A 27,819-nucleotide genomic window follows, 5' to 3' on the forward strand; every position below is an offset into this window, starting at 1 on the left:
GCAGGGCTCTGCACAGCGCTTTAACTGAGCTTTCCTATAAAACGCTGGACGGAGGGCACCCTGCGCTGCTGTGCGTGCCCAGGGGACACAGGTGCCACTGTGTCCTCCGGAGACATGGAAAAAGGCCCTCCGGCTGGGGCGTCTCGTGTTTTCTCTCTCTCCTCCTGGTCCGTGTGTCACTTGTTAGCGAGGGAAGCATGTTTTGGTTAAAGGGGAGCTAGGTGAGAAGATCCACACGCCACGGGAACACACACAGCTCATGCTACCCACCACAGCAACACTTCGGAGCTGCCGGAGACCCAGCGGTACCTACAGCTGCTTCCCATCTCCCCTCCCAGTACAGCACAAGAAACACCACGCTAACTCCAGGTGTCGGCTCCCCCCATCCAAAGGGAAGGTGAATTTGCTGTTCCTGCTAGCACAGATAACATTCAAGCATCTGGGGACGGTAGGGATATCATGCCTCCAGCCAGGACATCATCAAAACCCCACAACACGAGGAGGGGAGCAGCACACGACGGTGGGTGGGAACGTACACAAAACCGCGCACACACCACGATACGCACGCACACAGAGACGGTGATGATTTTTTTCTTTTTGAACAGCCCCAGTATGAACAATTAGGAAGAGGGCGACAAGGAGATGGATGCTGGAATGGGATGGGGACTTAAATGAGTCTCCATGCTGTGCTGGAGTTCCTATGAGGAGCCAATTTTTACCCTAACCATGACTTTATGTCTCCAGCCTAAGCTATTTTTCATAACTGAAAATATTTATGAAACCTATAAATTATTTTAATATAAGAAATAGAAGTGGCACATTCTTATTGTACTCCCAGCAGTAGAAAAAAGTCTTGATTCTCAAAACAGGCTGCTGTTCAGCACAACAGGAAAACGCATTCATAATATTATACTTGCAATTCATTGATGCGATTTGCTGTAAATTAACCACACAAAGTGCTAAGTGTGATTTACTAAGGCTGTAAAACTTGCATCTGTGAAAACTGGAACCAGGTTTGGAAATCGGGCACTAAATCACATCAGCTCTAATGGCATTAATGCACCTAGCGAGGATTGAAACTGCTCTGAGACCAGAGCTTGGCCCACAGTCTTGAAACGCAAGCCATTCATTCCCCATCTTAAAATATTGACTTGACTACACCTTCAGATACCCACCTCATATAAAATATGCCTGCGATTTGAAAATCTACTTCGTTCTGCAGAACCTGAGATAACGTTATTTATCGTAAATCTTACACAGCCATATACAGGTCTTTGCATTTGGATTGATGCCGAAAGGTTAAGTCCCAGATTGAATAACTGGGGCTAATAACTGCTTGGCTCTAGGTCAGTCTTGGAAGCAAAAAGTGAAATGGAAGAGTTCTGCGGAGATGGGACATCTCTTTCCCAAAAATCAGACTGGATTACTAGGAGAAATGAATGATTATTTCAGTTTAGCACCCCAGATTGATCTCTCCTCCAGATGTTGTCCTCAAAAGCAGACACAGCTGCTACTGTGATTTCATTCTGTGCCACCACACCAGGAAATTCAACAAACGTAGCATTACTTGGTGGGCACAGCTCCTACAGCATGAAGTGGGATAAATGACACCATGAAGGATGGGAAAAGAGGGCTGGAGAAAGGGGAACACACAGGAATGATGGCAGAGGGAAAATGGAAGTATGAACGGGGAAGTTTTCTTGTTAAGCTTCGTATGAATTGGAGGAGGCTGGTAAGACCATCAAGAAATCATCCTTAAAAAAGCAAGCTTATCAACTGCTCTCCCATTCTCCTTCCTTAAATTGTCATTTTGGCAGACAGTTTCCCAACACTTGTGTGTACCAATAGCTAAAATGTACATGGAGGTGCGTCGAGTTAGTCTGTAGGCAGCAGGATGGGGAGTCTGGTTTGGGCTTTCACTCATTCCTTTGAAAAAACTGATCTTCAGGTTTCTTTTTTTTTTTTCCTTTTTTTTTTTTTAATTAAAGGCTTTGCATGTTACAGTCCCAAACGAAGAACAAGGAGTGACATGACACACAGTTTCAGAGTCACATGCACTTCATACCTGGAGGCACCGTACGTTTGCGTTTGCGTGCTTTTCAAGTGTTTTCACCAAAGAAAACCAAAGGGATAAGAGAAAGAAAAACAGGGCAGGGGGGAAGGTGGGGTGGAGGAAAGGGGAAAAGAAACAGAATAAAGAAAATTAGCATATGAACGAAGTGTACCCGGTGCACCAGGCTTACAGGTGAGCGCGGGAGCGTGGGCTGAGCTCGCTCCCACCGCAGCCGGCTCAGAAACCACCGCGCACCCGCGTCACCCTCGGGGACAGGCAGCTGGCACCTTGCTCCGAAAGCAAACGGGCGCCAAAGAGCAGGGAAAATATGGGGGCCCTCCGAGATACCTTTCGTGAGACACCCCCAGCCTTCGGTCCCATCAGCCAGGGACTCCTCGGGCTGGGCTGCTGACTTGGGCGTGAGGTGCTGGTGGGTTTTTTTAGTGAAGGCCAATACATGAATGTAGTTGAGATCAAGGCCCTGTTCTCACGAATGATGATAAAGAGCAGGTTATTTATTTTTTTTCAGCAAAGCCAGGTTACGATCTCTGGGCTCACCAAGCTACGCGTGCATTACAAGCCCAAACCATACCTGCGCGTACAGGAGCCTTGTGCGTATTTCAGATTTGGCTCTACCACATTTGGAATTTAAAGGCGAAATCTCAGATTCTCTCAGAGGCCACCATATTTTCCCCAAACGAGTGAGACTAGGTCTACTGCAGCGACGTGAGTGATGTTCTGGAGACGCGTGAGCTCCTCCAAGGCACGTGTAACAATTTTTCCATATCGAGCAGCCAGTCTTTTCAGAGTTGCCTTGGGAAGACAGGTAAGCTCAAGTCCCAGGGCTCCCGCTATGAGGAATAAGCAGCCTAATGTTGAGCAGAAAAGGTGCCAAAGTAGCGGTGACTGCAGATCACCCCCAGGCACCCAGGAGGGAGACGGGGATATTGTGTTCCTCCAACCCACTTCCTAACCACGCCGCGCGCTGCAGCCGCGTGTCAGCGGCCATCGCCTTAATGCGGCGCTGGGCTTGACGTGCTGCTAAGGCTGCACCAGCGCAGGGCTGCCAGCTGGCTTAGAGAAGTGGGTAGTCAAGGATAGATGGACAGTGCGAGTGATGGAAGCTGCAGCCAGAACATACAGTTACCCCCTTTTTCTTTTTTCAAATTTTTTTTCCCCAATTAATTTAGCTGACTGCATGCAAAATATATTCAGAAGTGGTTCACTGCTTTCTTGGTAAAAAAAATAAATCCATTTTGACTAACAGCTGAATCCATCGGCGCGCCCACGGCTCGCTCTCCCAGGTGATGTTCACTTTGCCTGCGCACAGACAGGAGTTGGGATTTAAGGGTGAAGCTGGGAGAGCAGAGAAACCTCTGCCTAGGGAAGCCCAGGGTGACGCCGCTGCCTGGAGCGGCACCCGCCAGCAAAACTGCTACAACCCCACTGCAACTTTGTCCTGGCTTTTTACTCAAGATAGCTGGGTTCTTCCCCAAACTACATTTTTTGCTCTTTCTCCTCCTCAAAGTTTTTATTTAGCCTCTTCTGGAGCTCTTTACCTTAGTTTTCCTCCTGCATACTAGCCCCATGGGGAAATACAGGTTTTAACAAGCAGATTAAGTAGCAGGTAATTACCCCAGTACATCCTCATGCAAAAGGGTGTCACTGTATGTCTGGCTGGGTGGCGAATTCAGTCTTTCAAAGGAAAACCTGGCAAAGTCCACTGAAATCAGCCCCTGGCTTTCTGCGTTTTGCAGCGGACTTCGGACCAGGCTCCGGTCCTCATCCTTCCCAGTAGCTGATCTCAGCCACCAGTGCTGCAAATGGACAGCGAGAAGGTCAAGTACTGGGAGGGAGAGTTTCAATGGGTGGGTTTAATGCTATTGGAAAACAGTTTTGTTCTGTTTTGTTGGGTTGTTGCGTCTGGGTTTTTTGGGGGGGCAAAATCTTGAAGTCGGTTCATAAATGTCTAGGGAAAAAAGCAACCGATCAGACACACACTGGGAATGAATCCAATGAAAACTTACTGACCACAACATGACACCCAACAGGTTTTTAAGATGGATTAACAGGCTGGCTGCTGCATTTCAAATACAGGCTAATGCTTACCCTAGGAAATATATCCAGACCGTCTGCCCGAGGGCTAGAAAGCACCAGTAACATGGGAAAACAGAAAGGGATTCACACCTGCAGGGGCACAATACCTGGTGCTGGACCACAGCCCTGCTTGAGAGCAGGGAGATGGAGCACAGGGAGCCCCATCACTCCCACCCAAACCCCGCAAAGCTACGGGAATATCTAACGAACACGTCCAACTCCTCTACAAACTCAGAGAGATCTGGCTAGCCCCTAAAAAACACGCTAGAAAGGGATGCGCGGCTCTGCCTGGGATGCAGCGCAGTGTGGAGTGGAAAATGAACGCCACGGTTTGTATTTTAGCTTCTGGGGAAGCCTCCTCCTCGATGCCACCAACGCCCGAGAGTGACACGGGGGATGCGGTGCTTCCCCACATCCCGGAGGGCAGCGAGGCATGGCAGGGGACTCTGTCCCCATCTCCACGAAGCTCCAAATCCCGAAAGGCTGTGAATTCCCACAGCACTGCTCTAACCTGTGCTGTTTCAGGTGAAACAAACTGCCTGGCTACGATGACGAGTTACCTCTCCTTAAAGCAAGCCAGACGGATGCTGCTGAAACACAGCGGTGCTTTATCAGCATCATCCGTCACGGCTCCGCCGTGATCTGCGTCAACAGATCGGGATGGATAAATGAAATGCAAGAAATGGAAAAATGCTCACTGAATCCTGGTTTGGTTTTCCTCCTCTTAGAGAGGAGAAAAGAAAAAAAAAAGGGAAAGGAAAGAGGGACCCAGGGCAAATGCACCTGGAGAGAGTGCCGGGCCGGTCAAGGGAGAGACAGAAGTTTGCTGAAAGGCAGAAGGATCATTAAAAACCAGCTAGAGGGGCAAGGAGAGCCTGAGTGGGCCCGAGGAGCTGCACGCAGGGCGAGGGCGGCATTTACCTACGGTCCAGGGCAGCTCGGGAGGGAGGTCTTCACACCTGGGCACAGCAACTGTCACAACACAATGCAACTAGCAGCGAACGTGGAGAAATAAAGGTGAAAAGAAGAGCATGTGCACACACAGACACAAAAAAGAAAAAAAAACAAACAGGGAAATTAAAATCGAGTCAAAAAGAAATACACAAAAGACTCAAAGCAAAAAAAAAACTCCAAAAGAAAAAAGCATATACCAGCCCTTAAGAGCTGTGGAAATCAACTTTTTCAATGTAAAAGTAAATAAATAAACAAAACTATATATCCAGAAAACAAAAAGAAATATGGAGACAGTGGCATCACGAGGAAGGCGGTGGAGGAGGAGGTACCTGTACATGGGGACGGTGACGGTGCGTTCGTAGTACTGCCAGGTGGAGTGCAGGTCCGTCCGGGACAGGTTGGTGGCATAAAATCTCCAAGCCGCCTACGGAGCAGACATGGGGGGATTGTGGACCCAGGCATGGCCAGCACTACCCTCAGTAGTAGTACAACTAAACCTCAGCCAACACCGAGTCCTCCCTCTGTTTTCTGTGGGACACTTCTGACATTCTGCTTTTTGCTCGATTTGATAGATGACATATTTGGGGTGGGACCGTGATGTTCCTGACCACATGAGCCCAGCTAAAGATGCTGTGGGTACCAGGCACTCGCTGTCGGGTTGAGGTCAAGTATCAAATGGTTGTTGTTGCCCATTAGGGAGTTAAAAAATTAGGAGAGAGAGGAGCAGGGGGATGTAAAGTGACACTAATTTCAAATCTCCGAGACAAACACCAAGGCCAACCTTCTGCGCAGACATCTGTTATCATGAAGAAAATGCTCCCAATTGTAACTTTATATCAGTATAAATATTCTCTTTGGGGGAAAAAAAAAAAAGTTTGGTGAAAACAGACTGTCCTAATGCATTTGTCTTGCTGTGCTGGGCTGGATTTTGTTCCTTTTCTCCCCCAGATTGCCTACCACATATGTTATTTTCCCATGGCTGATTTCCTGGCATTTATTCCCAGACATGACCAGTCACCAGCTGCTGTCTCACACCTTACACACATGGCCCCGTTTTTCACCTGCCCATCTCCTCCCCAACTTCTAGAAGTCTATTAAGCCCCCCAAAATCAGGACGATGTAACCCCGAGGTTTCTTGGATGCGATCCTCACCTGAATCAGGCCCGCTGCTGGGTTTCGCCTCTTCTCAAAGTGTTTTTGTCGATGCTGCTCTTGAACCTTCAGAGCAAACCCCGAACCCAAGATGCCCTGGGCAAGAGAACAAAATTTTGCAGTTAGCAGGGCGTTAGCTAAGCTTTCACTTAAAAATTGCAGCCAACTTTCCCTCCAAAGGTTTGTTCTGGCTCATTTTTTGCTTCAAACATACAGAGGAAGGAAGGAGAGACCTCCATCCAAGGCAGCCCTGGCAGACACACTCCCAGTGAAGGGGCAGCAGACTTTGCTGGCGCTCACTGGAATTCCTGCTTTTCCCAAACTACCTCCAGCCGGCTGATAAAATACAAATTAACCACACTGTGCTGGCATTCAGCAAATTATCCCCATAGGGGAAAGTCAGATCCATGCAACGCACTGAAATGGCGCTGCGAAAAGGACAGGGCTAATTTGCTGAAACAGCATAATCACCCCTCAGAACAGCCTTTTGCAGGAAAAAAAAAATTTCACTTCAATAAACACTTGTGCAGTGCCAAATCTAGAGTTTCCATCCCATTTGCTCGGAAGCATTGTCTGAGCTGTGGATATTCAGATAGGGGTGCCCTTCTTCCACCCCCCCACCCCCCTTTTTTTTTTTTGACTCAACAGCCTCGGAGCAGCGGGGCTGTCTCTGGCTGGACGTAGCTGTTGCGTTGCCACCAGCTCCAGCGGCCGGGGACGAAGGACAGAAAAGTTCATCCACACACCCCCCCCCCCTTCCCAGCAAAAAAGCTGCAGCCCCCGCTTACGGCAGGGAGAGCGAAGAAGGAGACGCCGATGAGCGTGAACGTCGCTGCCAGCAGCCGCCCGTTCCAGGTCTGTGGGTACTTATCCCCGTAGCCGATGGTGGTGAGAGTAATCTGCAGGGAGGAGAACACCGTACGGCCCTGGGTCAGCCAGCCTAAAAATTAAAACAACACAGCCAAAACGCCCGCAACACCAGAGCGGGACACGGAGGGTCACCACGTGCCCCGAGTTGACCAAGTCAAGGTGAAGTTTGGGTACCCGGGATGAGCATCTCCGCGGGAAGCAGCGATGCCCTGACCCCCAGGACACCGCTGCCGCCCTCCCTGCTCGGCACGCTGAGTTTTCACGCCAGTCGAGAGCGTTTTCGTGCCTTCGGCTGACACGGAGAGAGCTGCCATCTGGTGCAGAGGCTTGCGGCAGCTCGGAGCCTCCCCCGGGAGACGGGGTTGCGCCTTCGGCGGGGGAAGCGAACCGGCACGGTTCCCCCCCAAACTCCCTTTCGGCATCTCACGGAAGAAGGCAGGGCTGTTTGCATGCATACGGACCTGATGCTGTTTATTCCTAATCTTCCCAGCACTGCCTATTAGGCAGTCTCCCTTCCTATTTAAAAAGAGCGTATTAGCCCAACAGGATGAATTATGGCTGCTGTGTACAACCTAATTTAGGGATGTTTTTTCCCCTCCTCGGTATTACTGCAGTACACCAAGAGAGTGCTGGCGAGCGGTTGTGTGCATTTTTGGGGAACGAACTGAAAGATTTGTTGGAGCCAAAGAATCCCCTGAACTCCAAACTGCAGGAAAAGACGCATTTTCCTACTTCAGTCCACGGACATCACTAGTGGGAAATAGTGGGTATCGCCTAAGGCTTCCGAGAGGATTTGGAGAGCCTAGGATTGCCAGAGCAAGGCATGGAGAGATGAGGAACATCTTCTCTGAGACCTCTGCTCAATGGTCCCCAACGGTCCCTGTGACAAGCGGAAAGTTGTCCCCGTCCCACAGCCTCCACAGACAGAGCTGACCCCAGGGACGGGACCTGACACCATGCTGATGTGGCTTTGGAAACCTCATGCGTTCAACTTGGAATAAAATCACTTTTACACAAATGGAAGTACGATCCCAAAGCGCCGTTTAATTGGACCCACTAAAAGCCCTATCAATTAGATGCCGTTTTGACAAAGCGGTTAGAAAATGCATCTACGTGGCTATTCCTTACTGAAACACAAAGTTGAAGCAATGCTCTCTCCATAATGACTGTAAAGTTGGTTTACACATTTTTTTGTAATTTATATAGACAACTACAAGGATTGGATCCACCAAGATCAGACCAAGGGATGAGTTTCTGAACTTGAAATTTGATTTATTTTGCCCATCTCTTAACAACCGTCTGTACTGGACCCGTGAGCTGGACAATGACAAAACCTGTTTATTTTAATAAAGCTCAGATTTTACTCGGAGCTTCTTAGTGGCAAAACAGCCTGGTGCACCTCCACGTCCTGAAACGGGGCAGGGGCGATCCTCTGCCAAAGGCTCACGCAGCCTGGGAAGCAGGAGGGATAAATCCACGCATGGGTCTCCCTAGACTGAGCTCAAATCTGAGCTGTCACTGTTTCCTCATTGTTTATTTTCTAGTTATGTCAAATTGGGCTTTGTTTTTATTTTTCTGTCACAACCAAGGGGCTTGAAAAGCAATTTACTGCTTCTTTCCCTTTGTTGGAACAGAGGAGCTGCTTGATCAGCTGATTCCTCCCCAAGCCTGTTATTGGGATTTGATCAGATCTGGGATTTTCATTACATGCCTTGTAATCAAGGCCAAACCAGCACCACAGTGTCGGAGCAGAAGAACAATAACGCAAGAAGATTAGAATGTCATTAATTCTCTCTTTGTTAATCGGGTAATCCAATAATTCACATGCACATGCACGCCCAGGGCAAACTAAAAGTATTGCCCTTTCCTCCTCCGTCAGCAAAGATGTGAAAGGGGAGTGCTTTCAGCGCTGAAGTCTCTCTGGTACTTAGACCCTATTAATTTTATAAAATTTATTCCAGCATGTTTAACAGCACGTTGCCCAAGTACGATTATAAATAATTAAAGGGCGGCAATACTTGTCAAAATGATGATCAAAGCACCCCGTAGCGTGGGGTCTTTATTTGACCTGCCTCTACTGTTGCAACAGAGCTAAATCCCACAATTGAGAGCGCACGAGTTCCCAGTTTCCTTGCAGCTCCAGCTAATTCAAGAAATGTGATCCCCCAAAATTTTCTACGAGGTTTTTTTAAGAAAAAGAGCTAAATGGAGTAACCCGAAACCATTTAATAAAAATGTTAACTAAGCACTCCTTAAGTCGATTCCTCACATAAGTGATAGAAGATGGAGAGTTAATGGACATTTTATTTTAATAACCAGCAGCTGTTCTATGAAAATTACTTACCAGACCCCACCAGAGTGCATCTGCGTATGTATCAAAGTGCTCATTTTCTCCTTTCTCGGCCAAGTATACCAGGAAAGAGGCCAGAATGAGGCACAGGAAGCCAATATACCAGGCAGTAATCAGCTCCTGCAAGATCATTAAGGGATAGAAGAGAATAATTGCAATCCTGGTGTGCATCTCCAAAAGCCGAGTTACTTGCTTCAGGTTGGATCTGAGCTTTCCCTGCATTTTTTTTAGGCTTTGGGGCTTCGGTCGGAGATCAGTAGTGCCACTTTTTGAGATGGGACCACGTACTGGTGGTGGCCCTGCAATGCTCACGGGGTGATCCCTGTCCTGAGGACCCCCATCATCTAAACACATGCGGCAAGTGGAGAAGGAAAGGGAGTGTTAATAGCTCCATTATTTCAAGATGTGGAACTGAGGCTAAAAAATAATAATAATAATAATAATTTTAAAAAGTATTTCCCCAGTTCACACAGGGAAGTGGGGTTCAAACTGAAATGGGAAGCCCCAAATCCCTGGGGACTCAGCTTAGGGCAGGTCCCTTCCACTAACTGGGGAGGAGCTACAAAGCTGGGATCTGGATACAACACCCCCCGATTTCAGCGAAGTTTTAATTCAGAATTCACGGGAGTGATTGGGTTTGGATGAAGTTAATAAAATGATGGACAAGGGACCCACGGATTCCCTATGATTTTTACATAGTTCTGGACAAGGTGGTTAAGCTTTTCAATGGGAAAAGTGCAGGAAACGGCAGAAAATTTAAATCCATAATTCAGCAGCAGAAAACAAACAAAAAAAATTATCAACAAACTCTTCCCAAACCAGAGAAAGGCCAAGGTGCCTTACACCAGGGAGCAGTTCTGCAACTGGTACGTGATCTCGTGTTGGGAGGAGGAACCTGGCACAGGAATCGTGTCTGCGAGAGGCTGCTGCTCGCAGGATGCGCTTTCAGAAACGCGTCCGCTTTGAGGCGTGCATCCCAGACAAAGAGCTCGCAGCAACACCTGTGCTTAACGAGGCTGCTGCCTAATTGCTAACTCTTGGAAATGAGCTGTGTCAGCGTGCAGGTGGTCACGATGTTCAAGATATTCCCTGCAAGCATCCGAACATCCCTCGTTTCTCTCCTCTACCGGCTGGAGGGCTCCATCGGATCATGTCTCTCTGGTTTTACATTGCTCCCCATGTCACTCTACGGTGACTTTCCAATCTCCCCAAGCCTGGGAGGTGGTTGGGGTAGAGAACTGAACCAAAGCAGTGTTTCTGGTAGGGAGAAAGTGAAGAGCAACTCAATGCCCTTGCTTGGGACTTGCTCACCTTACTGTGTGCATAGACCACGGAGCCCAGGAGCTTCCAGGTGCCTCCCCGCCGGTCCATGCGGATCATGCGCAGGATCTGCAGGAACCTCAAACTCCTGAGTGCTGAGGTGGCAAAGACGTTCCCTTGGGACCCCGCCGCCAGCACAGCGATGGACGCGATCAGCACCATGATGTCTGCACGAACAGAGGGCATTGAAAGGTGAAGAAGCGCTGCTGAACCGTTCCCAAACGGGATGGCACTCCTACCGCCGCTGGCAGCAGAAGGCTGTGCGCGAAAGGGAACTTGTATCAGTCGTATCTTGTGTGGAAGGATGTAGCATAAATCTTAATGAAGGGAGCCACTACACACCTTGTGGAAACATACTAGTATCCTTCTCCAGACTCATCCTTCCTATAGAAAACATGTCAAATACTGCAAAGCCTGAATTCTGATCTGGTTCAGTGTTAACACTGCTAAACTGGATTAAATCCTTGCAAAAATGCATACCCTTTTTGAATCAGCTGCCTGTTACACAGTGCTGTCCAGAGGTGTGAATTCCCCCCGTCTAAATTAGGAATGAAACCCCAGAGCTCCACCATAGCAATCCTACGGTGCTCACAGACAAAGAAAGGCCAACAAAAAACAGCCTTGCTCTATATATCCCAAATCTGAGGATCCTGAAAACCTCCCTCTTCCCTGGTTTTCTATGCAAATTTTATAGGACTGCTTTTCTGTGGAACAAGCTAAAATCCTGCATATGACCATTGCCAGCTCCTGGACATTTGAAAGCAGACTCTATAGCGAATGGCACGGCCTCTCTGCCCACTCCTTACCCCGCTAAAAATAACTGTAGCGCACAGATGGCCCCCTTTCACGAGAGGACTGCCGAGTACTTTACAAACAAGAATTAATTAAGTCTCGTAACTCCCTTGTGAGGCAGCTCATCAGCACCAGGAAAGGCAAAGCGAGACACAGAGAGTTTCAGTGACTTGTGAGCAATCTGGTGTCAAGGTTGGACACAGGATCGCAGGATCCCAGCTCCTACGCTCAGCTTCTCCTGGCTAAATCCCCATTCTGTGGCTGTGGGCATCTGTCAGCGATGCCAGGGGTACACAGGGCAACGGGACGGCTCCCAGGTCTGCAGAAAACACGGTCAGCTCATGCAGAATGAGGAAAATGACAGCAGTGGATTTAGTGGATTTGCTCTCTTTCCCTTCTCAAGGTGACCGTGAAGCAGCTGAGGATCAACCCTCAAAATGCAGGCAAAAAAACGGAGCATCGTGCAAGCAAGCGCTTGCAATAGCCACTTTAGTTTGGGAAATCCCAAACAGGGAGGCAGGTCTTACCGATGACGCAGAAAGGTTTGCGGGCAAATTTTAACCTTCCCCTCCAGCCCCGGTACCGGCAGCAGCAGCCGGCTGCCCAGATCCTCACAAAGTATTCGACCCCGAACACCACGATGGTGACGATTTCCTGCAAGGGAGACAACGCCATTAGTCGAGAAAGAAGCGTAATGGAGAGCACGCTCCAGAATCAAATACAAACCCATAACTGAGACCCCGTACACCTCAGAAAATATATCACAGAGCTGTCTGCACCAGGGCTGTTAATGGAGAGCCCAGGCTTGAAAGACTGTCAGATCTCTGCTGTTGTGTTTTCCCTCACCCTCCCCTGGGGTGGCGAGATGTACTGCACATCGTAGCCCGTGAACTAGAGTTTTACACCTTCTCGTATTGTGTTTGTGTCCCCGGTCACAGGACTGGCGAGTACCTGCTTATCTCCCCACCATCAGTCTCCAGGACTTGGCTGAGCAGCTCAGGGGAAGACCAGAGATGGGAATCACTGGCTACTCCATCCTAGGACTCTTCACAGGGGATCTGAGCTTTTTTCCCCAGGAACTGGGACTGGGTTGTCTCTGTGTGTTGGGCTATCTGGTGCAGAGGCAGCGGAGATCCTCTACCCCTCGATGCCAAGGGAGCACACCGATGCTGCGCATCGCAGCTCTTCCCATCGCCACCCATCGCTCCCCTCCCTCCGACTTCTTTACTAGCGGCACTTGCCTCAGCTTTCTCACGTATCAAACCTGGCAAAGCCCTCATTAGTCTGCAGCGCCTTTTGGTGTCGATGTAAGGCAGGCACCGGGGAAGAGGAAAAAAGAGAAAAGGAAAGGAGACGAGCGAATCCGGCAGCCCCGCGACGTGGCGGGGCGTGCAGGATCTCTGCTGGCTCTTGATGGCAGAAGCCACGCTGTCAGTGCGAGGGATGCCGGGCTATTTAGGGAACAAAACTCTGCAGCTCGATGACAGATCAAATAGTTGCAGGGATATTATAGTGTGGGAGAGGAGGCAGCTACGCGGACCGCTCCCTACGAAGAGCATCCGCAGCTTTAAATCTTGGGAGCTGTTGGACATCAAACTGCTTTTCAGTTGGGATCGGTCTTGCTACTGTGTTTTGCAATTGGAGATAAATGCAGAAAAAAAAGTTTGGAAAGAAGGTTTTTACAAGATCCTTAAAGACATTTTGTTTATTCGTGATAGATTTCTCCTTTTCATGTTTTTCCTACTTCTTACCTACAGGTCCCAGTGGTCCCCTTCTCACAAGCCACATTTTAAATTCTTGCTCCAGTTAGAAACCCCCAACCGCAGGGTTTTTTGTGCGTTTTTGTCTTTGTTTTGATGCCTCACTGATGACTTCATTTGCAATCTCCCCCACACTTACCAGGATGTAAAGGGCCCCTTCTGAGCTGTTCTGGTACTCATCAATGGTTGAAAAGACAGACAGCACCAGGCAGGAGAAAACTAGTAGAAAACTATATAACACAAAAATAAAAAATAAAAAAAGAGAGAACGTCAGTCTTCAGAGCAGGAATATTTTACGCTTCATCAAACTACTCCAGAGAGCATTTTTGGACATATTTCTCTAGGAGTATTTACTGTGCTGCTGCTACAACACCACATAAAAAGGGAAAGTAAAGTCCCTGGTTTTATTAACTGGAAGGGTTACATGTGGATGGACCCACTGGACTGTTCCCAGTTTTCCCAGTGCCAATCCAATTCCCCTCCCAAGAGCTGGCGGCTCGGCTCACCTCTGACATTATTTCCCCAAGGAACTGTCAGCTCTTACTTCAACATGCTTTCAACAAGCACGCAAAGAAGCAGGAAAATGTACGAATGTGATAACAGGTGACCAGGCTGGCTGATGGGCAGGAGCGCCGGCTGAACACAAACCCAGAGAAAACTCCACCGACGCTCTGCTTCTGCATTTGCACCCGCAGACGTGGCCCTGCATTTCCCATCCTTGCCAGGGTAGGACATTTTGGGGTGGATTTAGTGTTCCTTTCTTAGGCAGGGGCTCCAGATTAACTCCTTACTGCCTGGAAAGGCTGGTGACTTTTTAGATTTGGTTTAGATTTTGCCCTGCAGGGACACCAAGCCCCATCCTGCTGGGAGAGGACACCCAGCTTTGGTATCGGCTCTCTCAGTCTCTTCTATTTACCGTAAAATAGGGGAGATTCTCAAAACCCCTTTAGAGTGCATGTCCAGGTCTCATTGACGTCTGCTTCCACAGGCTGTCCCAAAAGCAGCCTCAGAAGTGCCACGCCACCCCGTCATTCACGGGCTGTTCCCATCAAAACTGCCCGCTCTGTGCTTTTCGTAAACGCTGCAAATCCAAAGGCGCAAAATGAATGACAGGAGCTCGACTCTGTTCTGACACTCGACGCCCGAGTCTGCAGCTACAGAGGTGTCCTGGCATCTGCTCACGGATGGAGAAGGTTTCCACCAGCCCGCAATGCCCACTGCTTGCTCAAACAAAAGGAGGGAAATTAATTTACTGAAGATCAATTTACTGATACGATAAAGTAGGCCAGCGCAAGGAGAAACTAAAAGATGCATTCTTTAAAAGCATTAAATAATTCATCTGTCTGGCTTTGTCTCACATTCCTACAAAGTGCATTTTGAATACTTATAAGGTACGGTTCAGCTGGTAGGTGCTGTTCCTTTTTGTTGTATAAAGCAAAGGAGTTTCACACCACTGGGTCATGTTTGTGGCTTTTAAAGGACCATTAATGTCACAGTAACAAGTAAAAATAGGGGGATCTGCAGTATTTATTTGAACCACAGGCTGAAGCGTCCCTGCCTGCTGGAGGTAAAGGACCTTCAGAGCTATCTCAGCGAAGGCTGAGCTTTGTCAGCAGCAAGATGAGTTCAGCGCAGACCAGATAAGGACAATTGCCTGATTCCTCACTGCAAATTTCCTCTTCTCACAACAGGTCTGGTACACGGAGACTTGAAACAACCTCAGGAGAGTAAGAAAATATCCCTTGCAAACCCATTCATCATGTCCCTTAATGTCTTCTCTGGGTGTCACTTAAAATGTTTTTTTCCTCCCCAAACTGGTCTTTTAAAACCCTTGCCATAAACAAACCTACCACAACCTGCCCTGCAGCCAAATGGACTCCATCCATCCCTACATCCTCCAAGGTGCCTGGGCCACCTGGAGCTGGAGACGGGACCCCACTGGTGCCCACCCCCCGTGGCAGGGGGGGAGCAGAGCCCTGCACCGCTGGGGGGAAGGAGCTGCAACTGGGTCAGGCAGCCCTGCTCCCAGGGCGGCCCAGATTTTGCTGCAAACTTCTGCGCTGGAGTGAGAAACAAATGAATAATCAATGAAAGAAGAAAGAGAAGAAAACAACAACAAAAAAAGATAAAGCGATTGGGGGGGAGGAAAGAAAATCCTACATTTTCTGATCAAAGCAGTAGAATGCGGGTTGTATTTTTGTAACCGAACGTCACAGTAAAATGCCCGAGGAGGTGCTGAAAGCAAAGCACCAATATCAACCCAGGCTTGCACACCGTGTTTGCCAAGGCGACCACTTCGGACGGATCCAGAATGAAGCCACGCTCAAACGATGAGTCCTGGCAGGGACAAAACACCACAAGAAAGAAGATTCCTGTACGTCAAGTTTGTCACTAGACATATATTGACGGGACAGAAAAGGAAAAGAAATCGCGTTATCACTTCGCATCCCAAGGGTGGATTGTACAAGCAGCGGTTATGTGGGGAGAGCTGGGGCAGCTCCAGGCGCTGGGTGCTGCTTCTTCCCTTCCCCAGCACATCGCCGCAGCCTCGTCCCCAGCCTCTCCATTCCCCTCATCTCCCCAAGGCCAGCTCGGTGCCGCTGTAATTTCGGCTCTGCGCTCCTCAGGGCTCTCATCGCCGGGGAGACCTGATGCAGATCACGCTTGCAGGGCCAGCATTAATTACAGCACTGCCGAGCTTGGGAGGCAACGGGGAAGGCGCCAGCTTCTTCAACGAAGCATGGGAGCTCCATGGCCAAATCCCACATGGACCAAAATCTCCCCTTGCCTCAGGCCCGATGGGGTCGTTCAGCCACCGGGAAAGGAACGGTCCTGCCAGTAAGGGATGCAGGCACTGGCTCATCACAGGGTGAGCTGCACAAGCATCCCAAAATAGCTCCACGGTGATGCACGGCTGCTCTGTTTCACCCTGTGGTCCACGAACCTTTGGGAAGCTGTACAAAGAGACGAAGAGAATGAAACCTTTCTGCAAGGAAACTGAATTCGGGGGGTTGGGGTCTGTATGGCTCCTGGGAGGCTTTGAAGAATCTGCAGACCCCCTACAGCTGCGGGGGGGGTGAAGAAGAAAGCCGAGAGGTACGTCCACACTGAGATAGCATGTGTCCTCTGAGCTCCCACAGAGGGACGGCAGTGGGGAACAGGAAGGCTGACTCTGCTTTAATTTCACCTAATCTACCCAGACAGCACAGGAAAGGGATCCAGATAATAATGGATAGCTAGGGAAAGAGAAACAGGCCAATAAATAGCGTAGAGGTTAGGATGAATCTAATTTTTGAAGCTACGTATCTAATCAAAGCGAATTATGTCTGCAGCCTGACTCTGGGTAATGTTAATGTGCAATAAGGAACATTAATTACGTCCCATCTAATGATTTTTACATTAAAGATGCCAATTTTGCTTAGAGCTCTGGAGAAGACAATATCCTCCTCCAGAGCAAACAGGAGCTGGGTCCTACATGATGTATGGCTGGAGCCAGCACCCAGCCTCCCCCAAACCTGGGCCAGGATGCAAAAGGCAGCGTGTGATTTTGGACCACTGCCTCCTCCGGCGAGCGATGGCGTGGAGAAAGCTGGCTCCAGCCTCCTGGAGCCACCGGAGAAGGACACCTCATGTCACCGCATCTTGTCACCCGCCACCCGTTCCTACAGGCACCCAGCACCTTCTGCTGCTCCAGCATCCCCCACGCCTGTTGCTTAGACCTTTAAGCTCAGCCAAGGCTCAGCTGTGCAAATCTGACTGCTGGTAATACTAATAAATCCAAAGTCCTCCAAAGTCTGGCTTTACATCCAAAGGTTATGTTGACTTAAAACACCCGTGCAAGCTTCTTACTACAGTTTATAAATCCCAGCACAAAATCTGCATATCCAGATTTCTTATCCACTGTGCTTCAGGTTAGCAATAGAAAAAGAAACGACTGAACTCCCCCTCAAAAAAAAAAACCCCAAACAAACCAAACTTAAAATGACTTGAAACAGGAAAGATTGTCCTTTCCTTTTCTTCTTTTTCTCAGTAAAAGTGTATGACGGAATCATCATAAAGCTTTTCAGGTTAATCATCTAATTTGCCTTCCAAAAGAACTCCCCTCCCCCCCCCCCCCCGGAATCTACACACCCATTTACATGAGAATTTTAAAAGACCTTTAAATTTATTCCTGAAATACTCGCATTCAAATAACATTCGCTGACATGCAAAAACATTGGGCTTCCTCTAATGGAGCACCAGTAATTAGCAACTGGATTCCTGGATGTGATGAAGATGGATAGAACACAAGGAGGTCGCCCAAGCTTGTAACAAGGCACTGTGCTTGTTACACGCTTTGCTGGCTTTCCCAGGAATTGGGAAAGGGAATTAATGATTTGTTTAATTAGAAGGAGCAAAGCTGGAAAGGAAGGAGTATTTTACTACAGGCATTTGAGAGCTGCATGATGGAAAACAACTTAAAACATTTAAAACGCTTAAAAATTACATTGGGGATGTAAACAAGACATTTGATAATTGTGCTAAAATAAAAGCAAAATGCTTACGGGCAATCCATCTGTAACCCCAGCAACACATTTGCTGTGGTCTCTGTAAAACGCTGGTGTTCAAGTACCTAAACTTTGATTTACATCGAAGACCATGAAAACACAGCAACGACAATAAACCAAGGTGAAAGTACATCCATACCAAGAGAAACAGAGATTGTCAAATACCTTTTAACACTCACAGAGCCTCATAATCAGAATGGGAGAATTTACAGCTCAATTTAAATCTCCAGTGAATCAGAAGCAAAACTCTGATAATGCCGTGACTTTTCCAGGGGTACAGACATCGTCGTATTGCACCTAGCCTCAGCCAGAAGCATCTATCATCTTTATTCACGTAAGCAATCCTGCCGTGATTTGCAACGCTGCTGTTCATTTACAAAGCTAAACATGAGCCTAAATGCCTCACTCCAGGTTTCCACATCCCTCAGTCTCAGCCAAAATCATCTCCCAAGGCAAATTCTGTCACTAACGGAGCTGAAAATAGAAGCAGGGAGTCCTGCTTTTCAGTCCTCTGCCTTAATAAATACCGTCCTTTCCAAAAATAGCTCCTGATAGCGTCTCATTCCCAGCAGGTTCGGCCATGCCCAGCCCTGTCCTCTCACCTAAGCCCAGCAGAGATCTTGCTCCTCGGAGGAGCCCTGGAGGCTCCCCGGGCACCCACGCGGGTAGAAAACATCGCTTTTGGGCAACGCACAGGCTGGCTCCGAGGCAGGGATTCTCATGGTTATATAAAGTTTTTAATAAATCTTTAGCAAAGGCCTCTCTGGGACAACGGGTAATAGCTCCCGTGCCTTCTCGGTGCACCGAGACGATGGCTGAACAGCCCCGATAAGAAGCACCCTGTTCGTACAAAGCCATAAAGCGTACTAAGGACGGTGGTGTAAATGGAGCGAGGGAGCATCGGAGGTGGTGGTATGTACAACAAGGCTGCCTTAAATGGTGTTCCGAGAGGTGGGAATTAATCAGGCTACAGAGAAGCAGGTCTTAGAGACCCCAATCCATGTTCTAGAGGTGGCACTGGGATGGGAAGGAAAAGAAGAGGATTTCCTTTCCTCACCAGCCCTATTGCACCACCACCACCTGCAAGCCCCCAGGCCATGCCCCCCGGCCCCCAGTGCATGGATGCAGCAAACCTGCTCTCCCTGCTGCGTGACAGCAACGTAGCAAAAACCAGGAGGTGGTTTTCCAGCAGATCAGGTTTTCTGGGGTCTTCCCAGACACGCAGGAACGCTGCTGGCTGAGCACAGCATTCTGCTTCTGTGCCTCGGCTCCCCTTGCAGCTATTGAAACACACCTGAAATACGGGATTTACAGCCCAGGGAAGCGTGTGTGGGAGGGTGACATTCCCTTTACATCAGGGTTTTGGCAAAGGTCGTTTTCTGCTATATTATGGGTAGATAAGGAGCATTCACAAATCCATCACAGCAAACAAAGGAAAAAAGAATAGCTGGTCACAGCTTTACTGTAGAAGCATGGTAAAGTGGCACAACCAAGCCACAAAAATCCTCCCCTTTCCCTGCCCGCCTTCTATTTAGGCAGAGCATTTCTCAGTTAGAAAAAAAGAGCAGGATATGGGTTCACATAGATTTTTCTCCTTCAACATCCAACACTTCTGCAATCAGTTCCCATTCCAAGAGCTCCTCCAGTTTATAAGAGTCGGGGAGCAGAAACGGCATCATCTGCCCCAAGTGCCCAGAACTGGAGTCCTGACCCGAACCCATGAACTCCAGGAATTTGAACAGAAACAGGTTTTGCATGACATATCTTGTCTCTAGTCCAGCAAAGGATTACGTATCTCCACACTTACAAGCAAGAGCGAGTTTAAGAGCTTTTCTGGATTGGAGCCTCAAAGAACAAAAGCCGTCTGGAAATGACAGGGAATGGAGATCAAGATCTGAACACTTACAGCAGGAAAAGGGGTTAAATTTAAGGAATCGGTTGGGTTTTTTTACAGGCTGGCTCTAATCATTTAACTTACTCAGAATAAAAGCCTTATTAATAATAATCACTGCATACAAAGTTCTAGCTCAGATGTTCCTCTTTGTCCTCCTCTAACATGAATCACTGGGAAATGCTTGTCTGCGTATTCTCCTCGCCCTGCGCACGCAGCCTCAGAGGAGCCAGATGTCTGGAGGAAAACCCACAGTATTAATCAAGCCCATGCACCTGCCAGAAGAGTCTGTCTCTGCTGCGATTCAGCACTGCCGGGCTGAGGTTTTCTTTTAAAAACTTGGTGGGGAGAAATATATTCATGCAGCTGCAGAAACGGTTCACGGGAGAGAATCCTAAAGACCACAGTGCAATTACGGTGCATTGGGAGGTAAATTAAGAGTATAAAATATTGGACATTTAAGTAATTCTTAAAACGCCTGCGCAGGCATTTACTCAGAGCACATTTATTGATTTTAATGTGAGGGAAAGTTGCTGTCTCATGCAATACTGGTATTATTCAGATTGAAATCTGAGCACTGCCTCTGTTCCATCCCACAGGGTATTCCCCCAAAAGAGCCTCTGCTTCCTCCCTACCTCTGAGAAAGGATTACTCGTGTACAGGAATACAAGCCTTCCCAATCTAACCTTTATCTGTAGATGAAGATCAAGTTATTTCTGCTTCTTAAAGGCAAAGCCCTGCTTTTCTGCAACACCTCAAGAAAAATAAATTAATTAAATTTATGAAGGCAAGGGCTATGCTGCATGGTCGGAGCATGCAGGAGTAAAAAATCCTCTTGCTGAGGTCAACTTCTTTGACTGACCTGGGCAAATCACTTGACTTAACTGAGCTCTAAAACCAGGTTAAAAGCAATATGTCCCTGTAAAATGTAATGCTGCTTCTCATCTAAACATTCCTTGAGGGAATGGGATATACAAAAATAGGCTCCGGTCTAATTGCAGATAGGAAGATTGTCTCAAAATGTGCAGGACTGGTTCCTGCTGCAGACAGGAATAGTAGCCGGTTTTTCAAAGGTCTGTCCCAGAATCAGCTGTTCAGCTGGAGCCCGAGGTTTCCTGCCCGCAAAGGACAAGCTCTGTCTCCCTGAGCTCCTTCAGCTTCGTTCTCCCGTCTCTGACTTTGCACTAGTTTTACGGCACCGAGAATTACAGCACCTCAAAACCGAGCATCCTCGCCGAGAGCATCCGCGGGGACCTGCCGACACAGAGGCTCTCAGCAGCCACGTGAACCGTCTCGGACCCACGGCAGGCAACTAAATGGCTCAAAAGCCTTGTGTTGACTTTAAAAAAAAAAAATAAATCTCATTTTCCCCATGCCTCAGCCCACAGTTTATGCTTCTGTAAAGGCAGGGCCCCAGAGCTGTGCTCTCGGGCTCCCTCCCAGCTAACAGCGAAGGAGAAGAGCCAAGATTTCGGCGGGTGTCAAAGGCACGTGGGTGCCCTAGCCACTTCCCAGGGTCCGTCCCCAGTTTTGTGCCTCAACAATTAGAAGAGAAGAATGTGGCTTCTCAGAGCCAGAGGCTAACGGATAACACAAAAGCGTAGAACACAAGACCTACGAAAGTGCTGCTAATTTCATTTGCTCATCAGTTTAATTAACTGAGTCTTGGGGAAAAGAAAGAAGTATTTGCAAACTGCCCATGTAATATGTCTTAGAGTTGGTAATTTCACCATCTGTTTAATTTTACTTCTCTTCTCCCAGCTAGTGATTAGGAAGGAGCTCAGAGCCAAGAAGCAGGAGAGCTGGTTCACAGCCTTTTGATTTTAGTCCCCAGAAGACGATGACCCCCAAGCTGGGTTTAAAAAAAAAAAGTACCCAGGAGAATCACAGGAGTGCTGCAATCTGCAGGACCATGTTCCCTCTCTGCAACTCTCCCCCTCACACCAGTGCGAATCAGGAATAACCCCCAAAAAACTAAGGGAGCTGCACTGCCAAGAGAGAGGGTCTGGTTCATCCAGGTCCAAACCCTGCGATGCCCGAGGGATACCCATGTTAGGCACACAGAAAAATGCCGGATTAGGTCCAACGACAAGAAATAAAAGGCCAGTGGCCAGTTCTGGAGCTCTGCATCCCTTCCCCACATCAGCAGGACGGCATGCTCCTCCACAGCAGAGGTGGCAGAATACGGCCCTGATGCTTTTCATGTCCGTGAAGCTGCTCCTGTTGGGATGGGAATGTTTCTGCTGGAAGTAACGCCTTGGCCATGCGGACAGGCAGACCCAGAGGAGCTGCTCGGGGTGAAGGGATGCAAAACAAATCCAGATCTCCCGAGAGCTCAGGCTTAAAAAGGCAGCTCTCTTTAGCCCTAAAAAATTGCTGGAACAGCCAGTTATGCCACAGGGAGGGGAGAGCAGCACAACAGCTGCCAGTCAAGCTCCGTTTAACTTTGCCACTCATATAACTATTTTGGGTCTTCTAGGAGCTGCGACTCTGAATTCAAAGTCCTTTTCCACCAATCTCCCCTCTACAGCAGTAAAGTTTCCCTGAGCTGTAGCCAGATTCACCCCAGCCATGCTGCTCCCTAAGAGTAACGGGGAGATCCTCCTGCCACCACCCACGTCGGTGTCGCCTTCGCTCACGGCAGAGAACGGCCAGCTCGTGACACAAGCCCCGATGGGAGCAGGGCAGCCCCACCTGCACAGACAGCACCAGGTCTGCCAGGGCACAGCCTCTCCTTGCACCCGATTAATTAATCCCCAGCACCAACGGGCAATTAATCACTTCTTCTCTGGTGTAACTCAAATGCAACAAGTGGGCAGCCAGGTGGGGATGGGAAAGCAGCCCTGAGTGCTGGGGGGAGTTGGGGGGGCAGCCCCCCCATCATCAAGAGCTTTTTGCAAAGGGAGAAGCTGCCTGGAGAGCTAAAAACCCCAGAGAGGAGGGGAAAGCCATGATCCTGCCGGAAGAAATAAAGGCAACCTCAGTTAAAAGGGAGCCTCATCTTTTAAAGCCTTTAAGGCTGGGCAGCTTTGGGGGGGGGGGGGGGGGGGCTCATTGCAATCAGGGCTGAGAGCCAGTGTGTGCAGACAAGAGCTTTTTGGCTCACCTGGAGACTTGCAAAGAAGGTGGCATTGCCTCATCCATAGCTCCCTAAAAACCTCCATCAGTGGAAGAGGGGAGGAACGACGCGCGTGTCCCCGTGTCCCCCCCAGTCCCTGCAGTGCAGCAGTCTGCAGGTCAGCACGACCCTTTAATTTCATTTAAGGCCACCCTACCCAGCCGGTTCCCAAGCCCCATGCCTGGTCCTCGTAGCTACGAACTGGCTGGACACGGGCAGCTGGGAACCAGTCCCAGCACCACTCAGGTGTGACCCTCTCCAGCCATTCTGGTCCCTAAGGCAATGAGGCTCATGCAGTCGCCCTGTCTGGCTGCCTCGCTGTCTCTACCTAATATTTAGACCTGCTGACCCATTTTCATCACATTTGCCAAAGAATGGAAAGCCGGCGATGGGCAGCAAGGAGAAGAGGACCCTGGTTTTGCCCTGTGGAACAGGCTGCCATGCAAGCTTAGCGGGGCCAGCACACACCAGTGAGCCCGTGAGAGCCACGAGCTCGCAGAAACCAGTTCCCCCAAGTTCCCCCGCTCAGCAAATGACAGGTTTGTTCCCTCTCCTTATTTCCCTGTGCCAGTAAACACAACAATAAATAGCAAGCTGCAGGAGGCGGATGATTGTGTGGTGAAAGGTGGAAAACATCTAAAAATGATTTAAAGCAGGGAGGAGAATAGGAAAAAGAGGGCTGCAGATTATATTCTCCGAGGAGGAGGAGCTGTTCGGCTGGTGAAAGGCAGCAGAAGCTGGCAAGGTTTTCCTGCCCACCCTGCAGCTCCTTGCTCTGGGCGATGCTCAGGTCTTCTGTGCGGGTCCCTCTTTGCAAAGGTCCCCAGACCCAGTCCCGACATGGGACCCCACCAATTCCAGCCCCCGGGACGGGAGCAAGGCCAGCGCCACAGGGGCTGGACCCACGGTTTTTTTAAAGCTTGTAAGTAACAGGGACACGGGGCATGGACACATTAAAGCTGAAGAGAGAATTATCTAGCTGCCATTTCAACACGCCGGTAAATCAAAGTCGATGGAAGCCATATGCTCTGCTGGGAAGCATCCATCTCGTTGCCAGGGAAACATCTTTCCCATTTAAAATGGCAGGCAAAGGCTTGCAAAAAACCTGCTTTTAACCCCCTTTTCTCAGGCACGATCCAAGTCCCCCGGCAGCTCCCCCAGCCCTGCAGCATCGTGCCGTACTGCTGCCTGGGAGAGCTGTCGCAGCTTAACTCAGGAGCGGGAGAAGGGAACGGTGCCTCTCCCACGGGATCCAGAGAAAATCAGACCCAGCCTGACAGCAGGGAGACCCTGCTTCCAGCTCACTCTCAAGCCAGTTTCCACGGTTTATACCCTGGGAAAAACAGGGGATCACCTGCCTGGGTCATATCAAGCAGCTCCGCTCAGGGATGCTGCAGGTGCATGGTATAGACAGTGCCTGGCCAGGCACAGATGTGCCCAGCTGTGGGGCAAGGCACTTTTACAGCAAGGGAATAATCAACAGCAGGACCACGGCCTGGGTTACCGCTGCTCAAATCCAGTCTCTTGCAAAGCAGCAGGTACCACCCAATTTCTTACAAGTAGCAAGCAAGAATCTGACCTTGGAAATTATGGCAATCTGCAGCCAGGGCTTCAGGCTCACGGAAATAACGATAAACCCATCACGGAGCTCAGCAGCTGGCTGGAGTCTGCAGCTGGCCCCGGGTCTCCTTCTCTGCATCTGTACCTTCTCGTTACTCCAAGCTGAACGTATAGTCACTGCTCAGAAACATAGCCAGGTTGGTTTGTCGGGGTCTCTGCCGGCTGATGGAGGAGACAACGATGGGGGTGTGGGAAGGGGCATCCCCAGAGCACAATCTGTAATCCGGCATTGTGGAAACCACAGCAGCAAATGCCCTCCAGCCTATTAATGCTAATGAATTTACATGTGATTTTGTTTTAGACAGAAGATACAGACCAGTGACCACATGCATACTGGGACAGAAAACTGGACAACCTCTTGCAAAGATGTTACTTCTCTATATTTACTTCCAATCTCAGCCTCTCATGACTTTTTTTTTTGCCTTTTTTTTTTAAGTCTTCTCATTTATTGTAAATCCCACAAGCAGATGAAGCCAACTGTTAAAGTACAGAAATGCAGTATTTTCTATTCTGATAAGTAGCTCTGCTCTAACAGCCTTTATAATGGAGATCAGAGACAATATTTAATAATTCAAACCTAGGAAGGCCTGACGGGACAATGATACGTGCTGAAGTCTCCTTGTCTGTCTGGGAAATGATTATTCCTGTTGGAGGAGGGAGAGGGTAGGGTTCCAGCATGGGGAGCAGGGATGCTGGATTATGCCGCAGGCATCCCATGTCACCGAATTCCTCCGTACCTCGTCTCCCAAACTGGAAAACGGGCGTAACGATTCCCCCCCAGCACACAGGGGGACAGCTGAGGTTAAGCCCACGCATAGCTCAAGGCGTGCCCATGGCCCTCAGCAACGAATAAATCCTTCTAGAGTAGAATAAAGCCTGGCACAAAAACACTGCAAAGCACACCAAGCAACCAAGGCTCGCGTGGACCAGAGCCAGCACCAGCATCTTAAGTGACAGCACGAAGCCACCCGGGAGCACACAGGAGCAACGTCCTCCAGCACACGACACCAGGGCATGCCCAACACCGCAGCCAAGGTGTTAGTCCTCCCCCGTATGACACCTCAAGGCAGTTGCTACAGTCCTAAATCCCTTTTCCTGGCTGCTAACCTGGCTCTTAACCCAGGTGGCAGCAGCCGGCGCAAAGCCGGCGAGTAGACGCCGCAGCACGAATTCTCCATCAGGGCATCCTGCTCCTGCCAGAGCTAGGAAGGAGTCACCTTCACTCGGTGGCATCGGAGCAAGATCTCCCCGGCGACTCGTCAGCCGGCTCCGAGATATGCTCGGGCTGCCTGGGAATTATGTCACCAGGCACCGTAAATATCAAATGGCCCTTTTATGATCCTGAGCGCTCCTTCCTACCTCCTTCTTGGCTCGGAGCCTCGCGAGTGGTCTGTGCTGTACGTCGAGGACACCGACAGTGATAAAAAGCAATGAATGGATAATAGCCAGGTAGTATTTTGAGTTACAGCATCATCAGCCTGCTGCTAAACCAAAGGAGGAGCAGCTCTCCATCCTGGTTGTGTAACTCAGGCTCACAGGACGTTCCCAGTAATTACAGGGCCTTTCCCTGCAGTCCCATGGGAGCCGTATGCTGCATTCATGAAAGGATGCTCAGAATTTAGCTTCCTCTCTAGCACAGTTTTTCAGTCTTCCCTAGAAACAGCAAAGAGCAAGAAGCAGGGCGGGGGGGGGGGGGTTAATTAATCTTAATTTCTGCTGTGCTTTTAGCAAATGAAAAATAAGTAAGCTGCCCCAACACGTCTGTGCGACCTTCCTGGGCTGCTCTAACAGCCCCTGTGTTTCACGGGTGGGGTGTACATCCCACCCGCCCACTGCAGCCGGCAGGGAATGCCATCGCAGGGTCAGGCTTGGCTCCGGCTCTTCATCCCGACTCACATCCCACGGGGATATGGCTGCAGGGTAGATGGGCCTCCCCAGCCACAGATGGGGGCTGGCAATCCATTAACTTAATGAATTTCTCTGGGATTTTTAATAGCCATCTGCTCCCATGTGGAGAAGGGCCAAAAGAGCAAGGCTAGGTAGGACTGGAACTCGTTTTGGAGGTTCAGCCCATTTCTCTGCAGGGAGCTGGGGCTTGGGCAGGTTGCTCTCCATCGAGCACACACCCACAGCAGGCTTATTTGCTCTGCAGAGCGTTTGCAAAAAGGGGAGGAAAATGGCAAATTCGATGGAGGTGCTTCCCAGGTGCCCTAGTTGTTGCGTAGGGGTGGATGAAGCCCAGGAGACATCGAGCCCTGTGCTACTAGCAGGTCTCCCAGATGTGGCTGTTCCAAAGCACAGGGTGGAGACCTGAAGCTGGGATAGGTCTCGCCTACTTGTAGACGTCTACATCTCTATCTCCTGGTAGAAACAGTGGGACAGAGAACTTTAGAGTCCCATTCACCTGTCTTATTCAGGCACTTTCATCACCTTTCCCTATACTCAACTTCAATTCGCTTTCCCCGTACTAAGGCAGGTTAATCCAATGCCAACTGAAAACCAAGTTTCAGACCTACATGGTATTATTTTTCCTGGGCTCAGATGTGAGATCTTCTGATTCACAGACTAAACCTCAGCAGCTCGATCTGTGCCACTTCGCACGACTCAAGACGCTCCCATCACCCACAAAAGTACAGCAGGGGGAGTGAAGGCTCAGGCCCTGGAGGGGCAGCTCAGAGGTGGTTTCAAATTATATTTGATTTCTGTTGCGGAAAAGAAAAACAGCAGCAGCAAAAGGTCAATGCAGAAATTCTTCCTACTGCCTATTAGCTGGTATGATAAGAGAGAAGCCGCTAAATAAGAACAGCATTAAAAACATCTACATGTTAAAGCAAAAACATGGAAAAGAAGAAAAGTTCAGTGCAAAATTCCGTGACTGCATGTCATGCTTGACAAATCAGAGAAAGAGCTCAGGAAATTCTGCTTTTCTCTAAGTCTTTTTCCTTCCTTACAGGAATAGCCATAACTAAGAAAAAGCCAACCACAGCGATGTGCATCCAGTAGCCACAAGGACCAAACCACAAGGTCACATTAACAAAATCTCTTTTGTGCTGATACGGATTAAATGCCTCAGTCCCTCAGGCTGTGGAGACAGAGCCCCCATGAAGTGCCAGCAATTTAGTTCAAGACATAATGACATGAGGACTTGTCCCTCTGGCTCAGGGTGATGCTTAATTGGGTGTAAAGTCAGCTTTTGGATGAACATTGCCCTTAGCACGCTGGCTTCTTTGCAGCTCCCCAGAGAGCTGTTACGTGAGGGGCTCTCCTTGCACCCCCAAACTCACATGCAGCGAGG

General features: G+C 49.2%; 1 protein-coding gene across 6 annotated transcripts in view; it reads right to left on the reverse strand.

Annotated features, from left to right (window-relative positions):
• Window positions 1-27,819, reverse strand: part of KCNQ2 (potassium voltage-gated channel subfamily Q member 2) — a 77,201-nt gene that overhangs the window by 39,037 nt on the left and 10,345 nt on the right. For 4 of the 6 annotated variants that reach the window (XM_049816580.1, XM_049816581.1, XM_049816578.1 and 1 more), the window contains exons 2-9: window positions 13,488-13,578; window positions 12,116-12,242; window positions 10,788-10,963; window positions 9,471-9,596; window positions 7,045-7,155; window positions 6,257-6,352; window positions 5,434-5,528; window positions 2,066-2,095 (exon numbers count right to left, since the gene is read on the reverse strand). In XM_049816580.1, coding sequence (XP_049672537.1) covers window positions 2,066-2,095; window positions 5,434-5,528; window positions 6,257-6,352; window positions 7,045-7,155; window positions 9,471-9,596; window positions 10,788-10,963; window positions 12,116-12,242; window positions 13,488-13,578 — 852 coding nt within the window. The remainder of the gene's footprint in view (window positions 1-2,065; window positions 2,096-5,433; window positions 5,529-6,256; window positions 6,353-7,044; window positions 7,156-9,470; window positions 9,597-10,787; window positions 10,964-12,115; window positions 12,243-13,487; window positions 13,579-27,819) is intronic. The other 2 variants (XM_049816579.1, XM_049816577.1) reach the window with 1 other exon arrangement.

Source organism: Accipiter gentilis, chromosome 14, assembly GCF_929443795.1.
Source record: "Accipiter gentilis chromosome 14, bAccGen1.1, whole genome shotgun sequence".
Taxonomy (NCBI): Eukaryota; Metazoa; Chordata; class Aves; order Accipitriformes; family Accipitridae; genus Astur; species Astur gentilis.